This window comes from Orbilia oligospora (genome assembly GCF_000225545.1).
Source record: "Orbilia oligospora ATCC 24927 unplaced genomic scaffold scaffold00043, whole genome shotgun sequence".
Lineage (NCBI taxonomy): Eukaryota > Fungi > Ascomycota > Orbiliomycetes > Orbiliales > Orbiliaceae > Orbilia > Orbilia oligospora.
The window spans coordinates 2,710,713-2,729,563 of NW_011645600.1; the positions used below are offsets into that span (position 1 = coordinate 2,710,713).

Below are 18,851 nucleotides of genomic sequence, written 5' to 3' on the forward strand. Positions count from 1 at the left end.
ACTATTGATATCTCTTCCATCCGTAGAGAGCCTAGTCTCTGTGGGTGGCAGCGCTTCTTTCCGATCGGATTGGTAAGGGAAAAATCTTATCAAACGTTAGCATTGCATCTTGCTCTTGGCCAAATTTGGGTGGAGAACTTGTGTTAGGAAAGCAGGTGGAGCACTAGCCACAGCGCCACAAATTGCCCCTCTTTCGCTGGGGGCACTCACCAGCCACAGATATGTTGGATACACGAACGGAAGATAATTTGGTGATATGTGATGTTGTTTGATGATAGAATAGCTGAAGGTATGTAATAGAGAGTGTCAGATTTCATGATCTTGCTACCTGTTCCTCTCTATTATATGCATTATATGCTTTACATTCCGCACAGTGTGCATCGCTGTAGACCCGGCTGTGATTCATCCCACTTGCAATTGTTTGCAGAGAGTGGGCGCCCCGCAGTACTTTGAGAGCAGTCATTCACTCCGAAACAAAAAAAAAGTCGCAGCTGCTGTCACCTCCACCAAACAACAACAACTACCCGCCTCCATCGACAACATCAACATCGGCATTGACGTCAACGAGTAGCCTAGAACGACTTTACTCACGGCTTCCATAGGTCCTACGTCTTCCAGAAACAAATTTCTAAAACCTGTTATACTCTCGGCCCGTTTGAAACGTACACCAACCCTTTGTCCAGGCTGCCCACAATGGCGGAGCTACAAACAGAGGTCCTGCAAAAGCTTGACGCTTCGCCCGATGCCACCCTGACATCTGAGAATGACTTCCCAACTTTACCTTTTACCACATTAAAAGCAGCTCTTGACTCGCTGGGTTCCAAGGAAATGATTACATATGAAACACGGGAAACCGATTACAATGTTTTGACTGCTGAGGGACAGCAGATTCTCGAAACTGGGAGTCATGAGGCGAAGGTCTGGGAGATAGTTCATCGCTTGGGAGAGTTTAGGATCGCCGATCTTGCTGTGGGTTTGGTGTTTTCAGTACCATTGGGAAATCAAGAGTTTTTTTCTGATGGCTTGAATAGAAGCAGGATGCGTTTGCGAGCGATCCTTCTTCTGCCAAAGTTGGCCAGTCTAGAGCTTTCAAAGAAGGCTGGATCAAAAAGCACCCGGAGGACAAGACTAAGATAATATCCGGGGTTAGTAGTCAATGGGTGGAGATTTCCGGGTTATAAGCTAATTACAGCAACAGGCCGACTCTATCAACGATGTCACTAGAAATCTCCTTGAAACCATCTCCCAGTCAGGGTCCCTCTCAGACGCAGTTACAGTGGCAGATCTCAAGAAGCGGAAGTTGATCATCGCCCAGAAGAAGGTCGCTTTCACTATTCATAAGGGAACCAAATTCGCTCTTGAAATATTGAAAGAGTATACCGACCTAGACGCGGATATGTTGACAAGGTTGGGGCAAGCTATCTAGGCCTTTATTTTGGTTGTTGGGTGGCACGAAGCTGACTTCGCACTTATGGTTGTAGTGGCAAATGGCAAGAACTAACCTTCAAGCCGTATAATCTTAAGGCACTAGGAGCACCTGCCATGGCTGGAGCACTCCATCCTTGTAGGTTGCCGTCATATCAACGACCAAATTGCGCATCAGACATGACAGCTAACTCAATTTCCGTTAGTGGGGAAGGTTCGCCACGAATTCCGTCAGATTTTCTTTGAAATGGGCTTCACAGAAATGCCTACAAACCAGTGAGTGTCATATCCCCACCAATGATCTTCTATAACTGCGGGCAAATGATTAACCTTGAAGCATTAATGCCTCAGGTTCGTCGAGTCTGGTTTTTGGAACTTCGACGCGCTTTACGTGCCCCAACAACATCCAGCCCGTGATGTACAGGATACCTTCTTTATCTCAGACCCGGCCAAGGCGGACATGCCTCGAAATGAAAATGGGGAACTTTTAACCGAATATTGGGATAATATCAAGCAAGTCCACGAGACCGGCAAGTTCGGTTCCCTGGGGTATAGGTACCCTTGGCAGGGCGACGAGTCGCTCAAGCTTGTTCTACGAACACATACAACGGCAACATCTGCCGCGATGTTGTACAAGCTCGCCCAGGACCCTCGCCCCGCGCGTTATTTCTCTATCGACAGGGTTTTCAGAAACGAAACAGTAGATGCGACACATTTGGCAGAGTTCCATCAAGTAGAAGGTGTAATTGCTGACTTCGATCTGACTCTTGGAGACCTGATTGGTTTCATGAATGAGTTCTTTGGTAAGATGGGTGTTAAGCAGCTACGCTTCAAGCCGGCATACAATCCTTACACCGAACCCAGTATGGAAATATTTAGCTGGCATGAAGGGCTGGGCAAGTGGGTTGAGATCGGTAACTCCGGTATGTTCAGGCCGGAGATGCTTGAGAGCATGGGGCTGCCAAAGGGTATGAAGGTCCATGGTTGGGGGCTGAGCCTGGAACGGCCAACTATGATCAAGTAAGTGCGCAATTATGAGCTTTGCCGCACAAACATTTGGTTCTAGGATCATCTAGACTAACCGGTTTTTCCGCTTTGTTCAAACAGGTATGGCGTTTCGAACATTAGAGAGTTACTTGGTCACAAGGTCGATCTAAATTTCATTGAAGGTAACCCCGCAGTTAGACTTGACCAGGAAGCTTAAGCCCGGAACCAAGTAACCTGGAAATGAAAGAGATATTTGAAACCTTCGGCCGTGTAGCTAGCATGCAAATAGTTTCTTTTTACATTATTTCGTAATCATAATAGACTAGAGACCTGCATTGCATCCGAAACTGACTTAATTTTCCAACCCATCGTCTCATAGCCCCCCATGCAATATGCTGGAAGATCTTTTCATGTGAGACGAACCCGTGCTGTGATAAGGCATTGCCGCAAGGTGCAGCTTGGAATACCCTGGCGCTGCCGCAGGTTCTGCGAATTACAAGGTTGAACCCCGTGTTTTCTAAGTTCTAAAAAATTGATATATTCTATCTGAATTGTTTAAGCAATTTGATGCGACTACACTATTCAGTATCACCCAACGAGCCGGGTCTGTGATCAGGCTGATGCCTATCTATCGTACGGGTGAAGATTTCCAGGGCTCCCTTGTTAAAATGGCATCGCATTTTTATATGTGTAAGCATGTGAGTACAATCGAATCAATAACGGTGGACCCACATTGCAAAGCGAGTCGATGGGGTATCGGTCAGCCGGCGTGAAAGAGAGGCACGTTCCTTCCGCTATTTTCGAAGTGATCTAAGGTACCCACTTTTCAAATTGTACCCTTGCAAGACCGTTTCGATTCAGGTGATTCCGAGATGGGTGGGCCGGTCGGTATCAGGTACCTTTATCGAAGCTCGGGTTGAAATTACCGACAAAAATGTCCTTCTTCTAAATTTCTTTCAGGTGGAATCAGTGGCACCCCCCGAGATTGACTAGCTAGGGAGCTAGTATGACCAAGGAATAGACTTATTACCATGTCAGATTTTCCAGAGAAGTCCACGGTCGATCTTGATTCCTACATGCCACTACTCAAGTAAAGTCTCGAGCCTCGGCCATCTTTTTCATGGTTAATGGAGTGCATGAACTGACGGTCCCGAAGGCCCTCGAAAGAAAAGTTGTCCCGCTAGCCCTGAATTCTTTTAGCTTTGGAAAAGGCCAGGGGCACGCATACGAAATAAAACGTGGATGGCAGATGGATACACCTAAAGGCAATTCTCAAGAAGAATTTCCGGGAATTGGGACCGGCCGTCTTTGGTTTGCAGGCCCAACATTCCAACAGGAATATATGGAAGGAAGCTCTAGCTCGGGCCAGGGCGTAAGGTATGGGTTGAGTCTTGTATATTGCCCAGAGATGCCTTGGCATAGTTAAATGGCAAAATGCACGGACAGTACTGTAGCAGTTAACTCCTATGTAAGCTGAAGCTGAACATCGACTATAAGACAAAGCAAGCAAGCTATGTCTTATTGGGCCTGGCCAGGGTTTCAGCGGGGGCTTTTTTTTTTTCGATTTCGATTTCGATTTCGATTTCTCGCATTAGTCTTGCCAAATAGTTCGAAGCTCTCTAGTTCGCGAAGTTTATGCGATATATGCATAATGCAATATTTCCAGTTCATTATAGGTATGTTATCTCGTTTATTCAAACCTTAGACGGTTCTCAATGTCATCGTCGGAAAGAACCGTTAGTTAATGCCGTTTTGGCCGGATTCTAAATGCAACGTCAACACGGTTCATGACTGAAACTGCTTTGCTTTGCCGTATATGCGCGAAGTGGGCTGTAGCGTTGTACTCGCATTGATTTTGACAAGAGAGTCTGATATCTTGTTCTCGCGTTTCTATTGGGCTCCAAAACTTATTTTAATCTAATGTTCATGAATTCAACATAGGATGAGGATAGAAGGGTCAGAATATGTTCCCGACTTGATTAAGGATCTTAGCCGTTTCACCTGAAGATTTATTTATGGAATAATGGAATTTTAGCCTAAGTATGAAATTCCATGAGATAGTTTTGAAGAGGCCAACAAGAATAGTTGACGCGGTTGACGGTATACGGTATGTACCATACGCAGCGGCCGGCGCCGAAGACACAATTACTTTTTTGACGACATTAGTCCATTTTTTCCCAAGGTCACGTTGGATTTACTATTTACGGCCACGGATTAGCTATCTTTGGCTATTTTCACAGCTCGCTGCTCTAGAGGGGGTCTTAACAGGTTAGCCTTTAAAAAATAGAACATAAATTGCAAACAATCCGATGATTGTTGTACTGTGTATCTATAGTAATTCCAACTTCTGCCTATAGAAACTCTATCCAGAGCCCGGGGAACTAACTAATTGCTTCTGGATTACAAGCTGTGTTGGATTAGCTATTTTGGTATATTTTGAGATTGGTGGCCCGTTGTTTTTAAAGTTGCATACAAAGGCGGCGGGTTGTCGTAGAATCAAGCAGATTCTCGTCTATAGATCTAGATCTCTATAGACGTTACATACGTTTCCTAACATATGCCAGTGGTTATATTTTGTTTTATTTTATGTTTCTAAGCGCTAAGTGAGGCAAGTCAAAAAAAAATCTTGAAACGAACCTGAGGATGAGAAAAGTTCGTTGCTGAGGTTATACAGAGATATAAGCCACGGTGCATGCTTGTTGGATAGCATAGTGGCCGCTTGCACAATAGCCCACAGTGATGCAAACCAGCTCTGTGAATCATTAATTTCATTTAATTAACTCTGGCCTTCGACTATTGGAGCACCAACGATTGTCAATGATTATTCAGGAGGTTGTCCTCATGACTGGAATTCTATAGCCATGACCCATTTATTCATGCTATCGCCATTTAACTGGTTCCTGTTGTACACGTGCCCTGTTACTTACAGATTTACAACCGTGTTTCCTTGATTCATTGGAGGGTATGGTTTCAATTGTCATTTTCCGTAGGTATTTAGTCAAACGATATGCAAAACTGAAGGCGGTTAATGCAGAAGAAATATCATGATTAATTTCTTCCTTGGCTATAATCAGTGGCGTAAGTTGTAGTTATTGTTTATGGACAGGGAATAGACCAACTGCAGAGCAACTGCATATGCGGAAGCGGTCCAGCTGCTACTAGTAGACTACCATGAATTATGCATGGGCTTTTCGAGATGAAATGGGCCTTAGAGATAGTAATCACATCACTTCATACTACTGAGAAACTCAGCAATCCGCGAGCAGAGTACTGGGGAATCAAAATTTGTGATTTTGGTATGTACCTTTTCAAGTGGGTGAGATAATTACAGCTGTGAAATAGCGGGCTTTTTGGAACGTGTTCAAAATGGTTAGTGGGTTTTGGAGTACCCTGGTTTTGATTTGCTAAGTGGTAGAGAGGCAACAGGTCAGATGTGTGGACCCTGTTATGTGTGCACTTAACTTCACGGTGTGAGAGGTTTCAATGAATTCAGAAGCGGGGAATGAGTGAGACCTACATAAATCTTTTGCGGTCCTTTCTATATTTTATGCCTCGGACACGGCAGGATATCACTAGAATCCTTTTCTTTGTCTGACTGGCCTACCGCCTCCACCTGCCATTGTGTCATTTAACGGTTTGCCGTTGATGTTACCTTGGGAATTGTAGATGCATCATGTAAGTACAAATACGATTGCAGGTGCGATAGACGGTGATTGCCTTTCATTCCCTTTTCATTTTTCTTGGAAGAGATAGGGAGGGGAAGGGCAACGAATTGCGGGAAATTATCGGTTGATAGAGTTAAAACATCCCGCTATCGGAGTTGGATGCCTACGTACGTTTTACATGAAGATTATTGGTTCCTCTTCCCCTGCTTTCCTGTCATTGAATTCATGTCGGCAGAGGCACGCGTGTGAAGATTCTACCTTGTCTAAATTTCAAGGCAAGACAGGAAAACTGGGTACCCTGGTCTGGATGGGATACTGCATGCTGCAAGGCTTTTGAAGGTTACTAACATGGTATCCAATTGATCTGCTATCGAATGAAATGAATATTAGCTTGGAACTTTTTGGTGGATCGGTGAATTTACTGGTTTTGATTTAACTGTATGCATATGCATGCCGGGATTATACTCCTAACCGTAGAGGCTTCGAGATTCGAAACACTGCTACGAAGGGATCGACCCCTCTATCAATGTGAAAGACCTCGTCATAACGACCAACATTGCTTAATATCATTGCCGCATCTCACCGTAGGCAAAAAGCTAGAGCATTCTCGTATTAGAGACTAGGATTAGAAGATCGCTGAGGATTATCATGAATCATGAATCATATACTCAAGGGTCTTTGCCTATATGTATACTAGATAGCTAGTTTATGTTAGATGCTGATGTCCTAATCTTTAAAGTCGCCACTCCCTAAACTCGAATCTAATTATAATTAGGTACTTTTTTCGACGGTTCCCGACACAATTAAAGTGTGGCTTCGTAGTATGCACTTTATCAATTGGATTGGTCGATAGGGATCCGCATAACCCGGCCTACGTGCCTCGTCCTAGTTTTTGACCAAAGGATGTCGTTTAGTTTTCTTGCAATTGTCTAAGCTGCATATCCAGCTCCAGTCTCACGTGGGACGCATGCGTAGTAGGAGTCGACTCATGGTTCAACTAGCATACTATTGGAGTCATGAACATGACGATATGGGCGACCGGCCATCGAGCCGAACTAGCACCACTGGTAGACCGATAATTCTATATGTCAAGCGGAGTCGAGTGATATCATGACGGTAATTTTCTAGCATTGAGATCAGGAGATTAGGGCAGGGGGGATTTTCATTGATTGCATTATAAAGTAAATTTATGGTGTCAACGTACGTACAGAATGGGGCCTTTAATCCCGCATAAATGACGCGGGGCGATTGTGATTTCAGTATCGACGAAGTAGTCCGAATTAAAGGTACTGGTTTAGAGATGGTTTTAGGGTTATATTGCCGGAATCACGACAGCGATTTCTAGGTTTAGGATTTCGCTGCACAGGTAGGTCTACCAGGGGGCTACCATATATGCATACGGAATTGCCGAATCGATATACAATACAGGTGGACCTACAGGGCGAATGTGGGAGCCATTGTAAGCTAGGATGGCTAAGTACTAATACAAATGAACTAGGTATGCATGATGTAATTTGAAGGTCAGAATTTGAGCCCAAATACGCTTCTGTGCTTCAACTTTGTAAATGTAATACGTACCTGTGGGCTCTGAATCTTCTCAAGGTATCCCGAATGATTTCCGGGTACCGATGAGATCATTACTCAGCTGTATCAAGATATCTACCTAGGTAAGTAGATGTCAAACAAATATGTTCATGGACTGTAACGTTCCAGTTAGCAGCTTCTCTCCGCTCCTCCTAGGTAGACACGCCTAGCAACTTGATGACTAGGCCTCCCCTGCTTGCCACCCACTCTCGACATACCTTGCTAGTGTGCAATATACCACCACAAAGCAACCACCAACAATGGGCTCTTCTATCCATCCCAGATACCTTCCATCTCCAGTCATTCGACAAATAGAGGTCAATACGGACAAGGACGATCCGAATACCTCAATATCTAACCCGGATTTTCATTTTTTGCCGTCGAGGTCGGTCAGTATATTTGGTGGTCAGGTGGTTGCCCAGGCTATACTAGCTGCTCATGCCACCATCGACCCTGGTCTAGATATCCATTCGATTCATTGTAGTTTCATTGATAAGAGTATTTTTGTCCCTTCCCGTGGTCACATATGAATTTCGTAAGATTATAGGCAGCTAATATATTGGATATCATACAGCGGACCCGAAACAGGCCCTGATATATCGTGTTTCCAACGTCAGAACAGGGAATACGATTGCAAATCGTCTCGTCAATGTCTTCCAGCATACAAGGCTGGTCTTCATGGCGACGATGTCCTTCCATCTTTTTGAGAAAGAACCTGTACTCAAGCACAACCGCGGCTTGCCAAGCACTTTTCCTCCATTTGAAATCATGAATCCAGTCAAAAGATCGGATTACTATCAAATGATCTTCCAAGACGGTTTGAAGGAGAACGAGGAAGTTCTCTTGGCGGCTTTGGAGGTCAAGCATTTGATGCCTAACCCCACTGTCCTTCATATTGGTATGTCGATAGACTGATCGCTGGGGTGATCCTGAGAGAATATAAGACTGCTAGCTAACATATGACCGGCGCATAGAATTGGCAAAGTTGAAGGATTTCTTCAAAGAGACTCCTAACGTACCTCTTGCCGGTACAGGATTGAGTAAAACTTACCGTTTCTTCGAAGAGTCGCTCCGTTCTGGCAGTCTGGCTAAGGTAGTGGCCGAGGCCCCGTCGACAACTTCGAAGATCATTTATCAGTATATGAAAGTGAACGGTGAACTTCCAGAAAGCCGGGCCTACCATACTGCAGCATTTGCATTCGCGAGCGATGCTTTCTCAAGTCAGCTCCCCGCAGTTCTAGTCTCAAACAAGGATGTGAGTTGCTATAACTATTTCATGAACGGCCTGCAGGCTTTATCATGCTATATAAAAGATAGGTACTGATATATTGCTTGGTACAGTTGCTATGGATCACATCCTTAGACCATACAATCTACTTCCACAAACCTGTTAACCCATGTGATTGGCTCGCTGTTGAGAACATTGTTTCTGTCGCTGATGCAGGCAGAAGCCTTGTCGAGATGAGGTACTGGAATAAAGATGGCGAACTCGTCGCAACTGTTATGCAGGAGGTAAGCACTCATATCATCTATACTCACTACACGATGAATCCAGCTCAAAGACCAAATGATAGGGCCTCTTCCGCGGTAAGAAGAAGGCGAAACTTTGAGGTCGGCCTCTTCGATGACGTCATCACTCAGAAGCTTTATAGTTATAGACCTTGACGAGCACTCTTCAGCTTCCCTAGGTCATACGTTTCCTTTCTGGCGTTAGAAACTCACAATGCAATGCAATGCCTAACTTCGTTTGTCTTTACTTTAAACTTTTTTATAACGCCATCATTAAAGCATTTTGAATTGATTGAATTAGACCAGCTCTCGGTTATCTCGTAAACCAGAATTATATAATATCGACTTGGCAACCTTTCACCCTATTCAAATATAAGCCTGGTCTCGTTGGTAACAGCCAACACCATCATTAGTCTCGTTCCCAGAACCATCATGCACGTTACAACCCCAAAAATACCACATAATTGTGTGTTGTTTAGCGTGTGTTGCACGATACCGAGAATGACTACGTGTAACCTGCTCGGTCGCGGCTGGTCTCGTAAACCAGACAACACCACACGGAGTCCAGTCGCGGCTACTATTTATTTAGCACAGACGTATGCACACGTATGAAGGAAAGTCGCCAGAACAGTGCATATTGTATGACAATGTAGATTGTGAATGCGATAACTCCCAGACTTAGGATCTCCAAGATACTTGCGGATAAAGAAGGAAGATTCATCATCGCCTAGTAAAGCTTAATATAATCGTCAACACCTCCTACACAGCTACATGCGGTTTACGCTCCATAAAACGGGGTTTCCGAATTGACCCCTGCAAAAATCCGGGGTTCTCGGTATCAAGCTCTCGCCAATTTAGAAAGTCGGATCATTTAAAGACGTCATACTATTCTTAACCTGGATATTGGAGTGCCGTGATGGCTTGTAAAACTACTTGAAAAAGCTTGTTTCTACCCTCCTCGTACGACAGGTTAGTTTAGCTTCAGGCACACATCCACTACCACGAGTATCCTAATAAGGGGAATTACTTATCGGGTCTATTAAAGGAAGCTCTGGGGTTTGAAGTCTGAGAAGACGGGTGGTGACGAGTAGCTCTATTTGGAAGGATGTCGTAGGTGATTTACTGAGTGTCAAAGGTTCGGCAATATGTATAAGGGGATTGGCGAAGATGAGGGATAGTTCTGGATGCTGCTAAGTTTCGAGTTGGTGGCCGGATCTTCATTCAATAGTATAGTAGAGTATGAGTGAAATACCAGTGCGGGAGTTATTGGCATTCGGGAGAGTGGCTTCGTCCTGGAATATTTAAATCGCACAATCAGACGGGTTCCGAGCTAGAATATACATTCATGAAGAAACAAAATAGCCAGCCGAAGTTAAGATACCACCCCAATCAATCTCATGAGAATCTGGACCTCCAATAAGGAAATTCTTCAACAACTTATATAAAAGTTTTCACAAGATCTCAATCCACCAAAAACTATAGAATACAATGTACTTAACGAGCATTACCACCCTCTACCTCCTCGCAACCCTGGGAACAGCGTTCCCTCACTACCGCCGCCAGGATACCAGCAATAGTACCGTCGAGGCTCCCGCAATTAGAATATCCATGGGGTGTACTATTATGGCCAATGCCTGCAAGTTCTATATTCAGAGCCCACAGTGTACTCAAGAATGGGTGTTAGATGTTCATAGGTGAGGTTTACAACGCGAAGATCTATCTACGATATGTGTCGTTGGTGAAACTGTATTTTGAATATCGGGCTAAAGTTAATTCAATACTTTTAGGTGCATTCCGGAAGCCTGTATCAGTTTGAGGGAGATGGCTATGAGACCTTGTCAGGACGAACCTGAAGAGCCGGAGCTGGAGGGGGCGGAAGCTTAGTTATTCATTTTGATCAATTCAATTGATCAAATAGGCAAGGATGTCAGATATTTAGATTAGCTTGGTCTCGTTGGATAAGCCTAAATCATGTCCTTAGATAAATACTGCAACAAGGCTAGATTTTAAACATATATATGCAGATAGTGAAGTGCAAGTCGTGCATCATGGCTGACCTTGAGCTACCAGTTAAATTTTATTCCATCGATTTGAATACGAAACTACTCTATCATTACTCTACTAACTTTTTTCTGGTAGGTCTCATCAATAAGGTATATAAATTGCTTTCATTCCGTTAACTTGGGGGGAAGGAGGTGGTAAGTTGTGGGCACTCCTGCACCTTTAAGTCGTGTGTTGTCGATGTTGCAAATATTTCACCCAAAAAAGGAAAATTAGCAACCTTCAAATTCGATGCCAATTGAAACCTCATTCGTTCCCGTCCTTAGAACCTTCTTTATCCGCCTTCACCGCGTACGAAGCGTGAAAACCATCGCATCCTCCAATGTCGCTCCTTCGGCGGTAGCAATTATCATTCCGAGCTTACTGGTCTCCACGCCGTCAATTGGTACCGCCATGCGGATTTGCGGGCGACTATCAACGGTAATATGCACAGCACATATCTCATATTGCCCTGCTGGTTATACGGCCGCAAGATGTCAACGTTTCCTGTCGACTACCACGGATGAACCGCTTCCGGAAAGACCACCTAATGCTACGATAAGAATTAGGCTCATGAAATCTGGACCGTCCCTCCCAGAACCAGAAGATGGTTCGCCTCCGGAATCCAACAACGATGTTCGAAGGATGCTTAGGGAGAAGTTTCCCGGAATAATAAAAACACGGCATAGGGAAAGGAAAGTGGCACAACGGGAGAGACGCGCAAAGGCGAAACTAGGTCTTAACACGGACCCGACGGAAACCCCTATTGCGTCGGTCCACCCAACGGCACAAGAGCGGTCCGTCAATAGCACGGTAACACAACAAAGGAGCATGTCCGAAATATGGGAGAAGGAGAAAAAGAAAAAGAAAAAGAAAGGTGCTGCTTCGCTGGAACAGGGCTTGGCAATAAGTGCGAAGGATTCTATGGAGGAGACCTCAAACCAGCAGTCGACGTTTCCCGTTCCTACACACCTCGGCAATATCACAAATGCCAGCCTCGGAAACGCACAGTGGAAATACAACCGTGTCTCTTACGACGCTATGTTAGACGCAGTTCTCACTCTGTCGCCCGGTCTTGTTATACAAATCCTTCAATTGAAAGAGGTTAGGCGACTCCGTGACGCATATTTACATAGTCTCGTCAAAGAAGGACTACAAAAGGGTGACCTGATATACTACCGAACCAACGGAGCGATTCGTATCAAGAGGATGGAGTGGGCTGATAAACTTCATGCCTTGAGGGTCAAGCGGGATATTTTAACGTGCTATTCTGTGAATCTCGAGACAAAAGATATTATGTTCGACTACAAGCTAGCAGCAAAGATTTTTGGTGGACATGAATTTCCTACGGACACTCGAGTCCCGGGGATCCCGTGGGTCCTTAGCCGCAGGAGATCGCTGACACTGAAGCCAAAATCCAGTGATAAGCATGACAGAGACAAGGAAATTATGATGGAGGAAATTGCCCAGGCGGGTGGATCTACAGCGCCTACCGCACCGGAGACGCCTGGCGAAACACCTGGAGGTAGTAAAATTCTACAGACCTTTGATGGAGCTCCGGCCACAGGCTCTCTAGCTCTTAGGAAACGGGCAGTAACTGGAGAAATCGATCCTGTAGTTGGTACGGAGAACCGGGATGCTCCGCAAGCTGCTGGTACACTGGAATCCCGCTCTACGGTGTCGTTTGCCCCTCCGCTGGAGGCTCAACTCGACGGCGGTTATGAGTATCTTCGTCGAGGCCGATGAATTTACCATTAAGTTAAACTTAATACGGCAAAATTACCGACTATTAGGCATGCAATCGGCCTTGTATTATATCGTCATCACCGAATGACAACCGATTCAGTTGTATATATTTGACATCATTTGCCCGCTCGCTAGGAACGAGACGAGCTGTATATGAAACGGCACCTGGCTCATAAATTGAAAGAGCAAGACTTATCAACAAATTCAAGAATGAATTAAACAAAAAGTTAGATCATCACCACAGTCTACTAGTATAAAACTAAAGACCTTAGGCATGATGCTTAGCATCAAGGTCCTTTTCTGACAGAACTTCATCGCTATGATAAGCGCCATCACCATTTGGTATCAATCCAAGCTCGGCATATATAACCTCTAGTCTTTGTCTGTCTGTAGCAGACGTTCCTGCCTCGTCGCCGAACACTTCGTCCATCTCCTCGAGGGAGAGATTCTTTGTTTCAGGGACAAACCACCATACGAAACCGGCAGCGATAGTACAGATTATACCAAAGAAGATAAAGGTACCGTATTTTGTTGAGGCGACCATGTCTGGAGTAGCTTGTCCGATCTGGAGAATTCAAATATTTTAGTCTATCTTTCACTAAAACTCAGTGAGATCCGGTACTTACCGCAAAATTGTTTAGCCAGTTAGAAGAGCCTCCGATGGAAATACCCTTGGCTCTGACACCGAGAGGGAAAACTTCGGATACAAGAACCCAAGCGCCAGGACCTAATAATGTCATGATAATTAATTAGCACCAGGCTCAAGAACTCGCATAGAAGACTTTAGGGTTTGCCCACCCCATGAATATCCAAAATGGATCTCATATATCCATACAAAGACAACAGCAACCCATCCAGCGGCGCGATGATTTGGCCAGTCATTTCCGTAAGATCCGAAGAGGCCAGCGACAATAAAATGACTAATGGCCATCCCGATGGCCCCGGTTATAAGGACTGGTTTACGACCAAGCTGGTCGATCCAAAGTACAGCAGGGATAGTAGCCAAAAACATAGCAATACCACCAACACCAGATGCCAACAGAGAAGTGGTATTTCCGGTTAATCCCAGATCCTTGAAAATGAAAGACGCATAATAAAGAATGGCGTTGATGCCAGACCATTGCTGGAAGATCATAATCCAGATTGCGACATTCACTCGTTTGAACAAAGACTTGTTCCTAAAGAAGCTCATATATTCGTGGAAGCCTAACAAGAAGTTGTCTTTGAAGGTTCCGTGCTGGTACTGTGGGAAGTTTGCTTCGGACGTTCGAACTTCAAATAAATGTTGAGCTTTAACTTCGAGATATTCTATCCGGACAAGTTCGTCTGTTTCTGGCCGGCGACGAAGCTTTGCAAGAACTTCCAGGCATTGTTGGTCCATTCCTTTCTTCATGAGCCAACGAGGGGATTGCGGCATGAACATAATACCGATACCCAGCACGATGGCGGGAACAAGCTGGATACAGATTGGGATCAACCAAGCAGCATCAGATTGGCCTTCTTCAGTTCCACCAATAAAATTGGTTCCGTACCCAATCCAGTAACTTATCATGATGCCGAAAGTGATGGCGAGCTGCTGTAAACTGACAAGCGCACCTCGAAGTTCTGGAGGTGAAAGTTCGGCATTGTAAAGTGGCACCACCATAGATAGAGAACCAACGCCTAAACCGGTGATAAACCGACCGCTGAGGATATAGTCGACATTCTTTGCGCATGCTTGGACTATCACGCCGATACAAAAGACAATTGTAGCGAGTACGCAAGCACGTTTTCTGCCCAAGGCGTCTGCGAGATAGCCATTGAGGAGAACACCGACCCAGGCTCCGAGCTCAAGAATACTATTATATATAATTTTATGTAAATACGAAGACTATTCCTATGATTAAACACCTACTTGCGCAGTCATGAACCCTCTAGCGGTTGGATTCTTTATTTGTTCCGGGTGGACAGTATTCGCAAATGATGGCATGCTCAAGATTTGCCCGAACATACCCTGATTGTCTATTAGATAGCAACTTGTCAGCTTAAATCATTTTAGTGCTACCGCTGAAATACCTGCCAAAACTTACATCCATAGACCAGTCCCCCAAGCGACGCGAAAACTGAAATTGCAAATACATTTCCATTCTGGATCAGACCCTTGACACCGGGTGGCCCAGAGAATTGAGCTCTACGCTTTGAGAACGCCTCAAACTCTTTACCGCTGCCGCCCGCGACCATTTTGGTGAAAGTCAGGTTTATGATTTTATATCACCCAAGGTAGCCAATCTTCTGTGGAGATAGAAGCTCGATGCTGTTCAATGACGAAAGACTGCGGAAAAATCACCAGCGGCCATGGGTCAGTTTTATACCTTTTCACTCGAGGTGCAACGAACTCATCGCTTGCAAGCTACCCCGGATAACCGGCCGGGAAGAAACAATACATAATCCTGAATCCCAGAGTATGTCTTAATACGGCGCTTCTATAGCAGTGTACATACATTGCAATACTCATTATCACGCTCAGAGAAGGATGTACTGGCTGCCTAAATTTTCTATGACCATGCCCGGACGTTAAAAGGATCCATAAGCAATGGAATGCAACACTGTGTTGAAACTTCATGTCAACGTTTCTTATTGATTAGGCTAATATGTGGGTTTCCCCGCCATTGTATTCGAAGATCATAACTAATCGTAGGGAAACGGTGACAGTCAGTTGACGGAGTGGAGCATGGAGCAGTGGGAATAGTTGGAGAGCAGGTGGATCCATGAGGGTCAAGGGGACACGAACTAATGCATGGATTGGTTTAAATGGTGATTCGATGAGAGCACAAAAAAAAACAAGCTTATATAAGACTATGCTAAGAAAAACGCCTCTCTGTATTGGCGTAGTTCGGTTCCAAAGAAACGAGAGGGAAAATATTTAAGCCTTTTTGGCTAAAATGGATAAACTTGAAAATCCGCTTTTTGAGCGGGAGATTTTGATGTCGCACGAGCGGAGAGAACGTGGGGACTGCAACCTCGGAGAAAGCGGGCCACTTCTACACGAGGGACAGGCTTCTTCCTGGCTCTTGGTTTTTCTTTTCTTTTTCCTTTTTAAACATGCACTTATCTTTTTTTTTCCGGGAGGGCTTCGAATTAGCTAGTAGAGCGCTAGAGCTCTGAAATACATGCCGACATCTAACCCTTGCAATTGGACTCGCAGATACCTGCATATAATTGCAGCGACAAGACTATTGTACCAGTGGTTCTATAGGCTTCTTGCATAAAATTTTACTCTCATGTACATGTAAATACTTATCCTGAATCAAGGAACTATACGACGGGCGTACATTATTGCATATGTGCATAAATAGAGATAAACACATCCTTAAATTCGCGCGTCCCAATTTAAGCCAACCAGCCAGCCTCAGTATAAGGGTTCGGCTAAAATCTAGATTTCCAACGGCTTCTCAATAAATTCACACCGTCCGGGGGAATAATGTCGAGGACCCAGGGAACAGTTGATAGAGATACGCGGAGCTAGCAAATTCAGCTTGGCGCTTTGGTCTTCATATCCACTCTGTGACAGTCTGCCTTGGGGTATCGACCCCTTGACGATTTCGAACGGACCCGTCAATACCAATTGTAAGTAGTTTATCCGGTAGACATTCTTTGTAGTGCCAACTCTCGTTTCTTATGCTACCTTCCGAACAATGCCCGAAAGAACTGTGCCCATGCGTTTCAAGGGCCAGAGTCATCATCATAAGGCTACGGAATCATCAAAAGGTTATGGGAATTATCACACTATCTATCATGCATGCGAAATTGTGTGTGGCCCCAAATTCTCATTGCATTGCACCGATGCCCAAGTATAGTACCTACTGTGCCAGAAAGAGGGTTTATCGATACGGTATTAATACAGTTTTTTCGTTATAAGACGGTATTACGGTGTTCAATACGGATGAGAGCAGTATATATTAAGCAGTACTATAGTAGTTGGTTGCAGCTGACCACATAGTTTTGGGTAGAGGCCGGGTCCAGAAATTGGCCGGGAATACAATCTTCAAATACTCGGGGCCATTACATTTATTCGGGTAAAGCTTCGGCAAATTTCACAAATGCAGGTAGTGAATCGATATTGATAAATTATGAAATGGAGTTGTAACCTCCCTAACTACCGGATATCCACCCGAGCAGAACTTTGTGTTCCCAAAAGCGGGTTTGCCGATCACTAATTACCTAAACGAGTTGCTGAATTGTTGCATTTTCCGACCGCAACGCAGAGTTGAGATCAGCTGCACGTGAACTTTCTAGCAGTTCTCTAATTTATTCTCGGCCCCCCCTAGCTAACCTAATGGTATCAGATTCATAGTTTATAGAAGATCATAGCCCATAAGTTCATTGACGGTCGTAAATCGTAGCTACTATACATGTTCTTTTCGCTTAATATGCAGAAGTCCACGAGTCGCAGACCCGCCAAATTAGCCTCTTAGAGGAGGTCGGCTAGTACGTAATATTTGCACTAGGCATAATAGTCATCTTCAACAGCCTCAGTCTCGGCCTTATTCTCAGCATCTTTATTGGCATCCTTAACCCCTTCGACCAACTCGGTTCCTTTCCCTCCTGGAATCTTTTCTTCTTTCTTAATTTCCTCGATAGCTTCCTTGGGCACAGGTTCACCACCGACTGCCACCTCGATTTCTTCCTTCGTTGGAGGACGACCCTGGTAGACGGTGACTGTGGGAGCTTGTTGGATGACTGTAACTGTGGGTGGTGCGACTGTGATTTTAACAGCAGGGGGCTTCGGCGCCGCTGGTACAGGGAGGCCGACCTGCTGGAATGCGAGACATCCTCCAAATGGACCTAAATGAAAGAGTTTACGTTAGAGCCTGTCAAAAATTCGGGGAGGATTAGCCAGGGTGGCGTAGGGAATAATGAGAGTCTATAGGACTTTTAAGAACGTAGAGAGGATTAAACTGTTCCTTTCTCCATCTTCAACCTTCATCCAAGACTCACCACCTTGAGCCGCACGATCAAGAGCTTCTTTTTGAATTTAGGGCTAGTATTGGGGTTAACTCACCATTGACGGCTTGATTCTCACATCTGATGATACAAACATTTTTGTAAGGCCCTGCGGTTCCACCACATCGAATACCTGCCGGGATCGGGAGGTGGATCCAATTGTTTGGTTTATGGATAGTTCCAACGTTAAAGGAATATTTATTTCCTGGCATATTTTGGGTGGGCCAAAGCCATTGGCCGAAGCTGTTTGCTGTGCCCGTCTGATCAATCCTGCATCTATATGGACCAGCGCCGTCGATATTCACTTGATGAATTCTTATCTTCATCCATCCACCTGCCGTAGCCTGTGGCATTAATTTCTTAGACACGATGAGGTTCTTTTCATAGTTCATGTCTAACTGATAGCCTCTCTTTGATGTAAACAAGCTTTGCACTGCAGGAGCATACCAGGACTGGTGCACGAGATGCTTGTTGTCCCTGATATTGTTTCTCCAGATGATCTGGAGGGTAATACCACAGCCTGTGGCAAGGTATGTACGCGGTTTATTACAGCATGGAACGATAGGATCTTTGAAGACGGGCACGTCGACCTGGAACGGGTGTTGAGCAGTACCCCATCTGTTGCCATTGTATTGATCGATAAAACCGAGGCCACGGCCGCGAGCTTTGGCGTTGGCATTTCCATAGGCGTCGACGATGAGGCCGTGGCCATAGATTGAGCTGGCACAGCTCAAGAAAACGGCGGCCGTAGGGAGACTGACTGTGAAATGCATTTTCTGAGATACTTCAAAGCTGAGAAGCGCTGTTTTGAGAAGATTCTTAGGAGATCCTAGTAAGCTGGATCCGAAACAAGAATGGAGGGATGTGGTATAAAAGAGTGTAGTGCCTAAGCTTAAGGCTTTAAGGAGAGAC

General features: G+C 44.9%; 6 protein-coding genes across 6 annotated transcripts; 4 read left to right on the forward strand and 2 right to left on the reverse strand.

Moving 5' to 3' along the window:
• Nucleotides 1-693: 693 nt before the first annotated feature.
• Nucleotides 694-2,629, forward strand: AOL_s00043g796 (uncharacterized protein; the record flags this gene model as incomplete). The annotated part of the gene is made up of 7 exons (XM_011121282.1): nucleotides 694-969; nucleotides 1,032-1,145; nucleotides 1,199-1,407; nucleotides 1,482-1,564; nucleotides 1,632-1,701; nucleotides 1,777-2,445; nucleotides 2,533-2,629. The coding sequence occupies 7 exons, from the start codon at nucleotides 694-696 to the stop codon at nucleotides 2,627-2,629; spliced, it is 1,518 nt and encodes a 505-aa protein (XP_011119584.1).
• Nucleotides 2,630-7,921: 5,292 nt separating this feature from the next.
• On the forward strand, nucleotides 7,922-9,271 carry AOL_s00043g797 (uncharacterized protein; the record flags this gene model as incomplete). The annotated part of the gene is made up of 5 exons (XM_011121283.1): nucleotides 7,922-8,159; nucleotides 8,236-8,559; nucleotides 8,636-8,916; nucleotides 9,003-9,173; nucleotides 9,236-9,271. The coding sequence occupies 5 exons, from the start codon at nucleotides 7,922-7,924 to the stop codon at nucleotides 9,269-9,271; spliced, it is 1,050 nt and encodes a 349-aa protein (XP_011119585.1).
• A 1,387-nt stretch (nucleotides 9,272-10,658) lies between these two features.
• Nucleotides 10,659-11,054, forward strand: AOL_s00043g798 (uncharacterized protein; the record flags this gene model as incomplete). The annotated part of the gene is made up of 2 exons (XM_011121284.1): nucleotides 10,659-10,864; nucleotides 10,958-11,054. 2 exons carry the CDS (start codon nucleotides 10,659-10,661, stop codon nucleotides 11,052-11,054), a joined length of 303 nt encoding a protein of 100 aa, XP_011119586.1.
• Nucleotides 11,055-11,462: 408 nt separating this feature from the next.
• Nucleotides 11,463-12,956, forward strand: AOL_s00043g799 (uncharacterized protein; the record flags this gene model as incomplete). Its single annotated transcript, XM_011121285.1, has 1 exon — nucleotides 11,463-12,956. One exon carries the CDS (start codon nucleotides 11,463-11,465, stop codon nucleotides 12,954-12,956), a length of 1,494 nt encoding a protein of 497 aa, XP_011119587.1.
• Nucleotides 12,957-13,224: 268 nt separating this feature from the next.
• Nucleotides 13,225-15,176, reverse strand: AOL_s00043g800 (uncharacterized protein; the record flags this gene model as incomplete). The annotated part of the gene is made up of 5 exons (XM_011121286.1): nucleotides 13,225-13,521; nucleotides 13,583-13,683; nucleotides 13,755-14,794; nucleotides 14,867-14,957; nucleotides 15,026-15,176. The coding sequence occupies 5 exons, from the start codon at nucleotides 15,174-15,176 to the stop codon at nucleotides 13,225-13,227; spliced, it is 1,680 nt and encodes a 559-aa protein (XP_011119588.1).
• Nucleotides 15,177-17,439: 2,263 nt separating this feature from the next.
• Nucleotides 17,440-18,712, reverse strand: AOL_s00043g801 (uncharacterized protein; the record flags this gene model as incomplete). Its single annotated transcript, XM_011121287.1, has 2 exons — nucleotides 17,440-17,780; nucleotides 17,998-18,712. 2 exons carry the CDS (start codon nucleotides 18,710-18,712, stop codon nucleotides 17,440-17,442), a joined length of 1,056 nt encoding a protein of 351 aa, XP_011119589.1.
• Nucleotides 18,713-18,851: the final 139 nt, after the last annotated feature.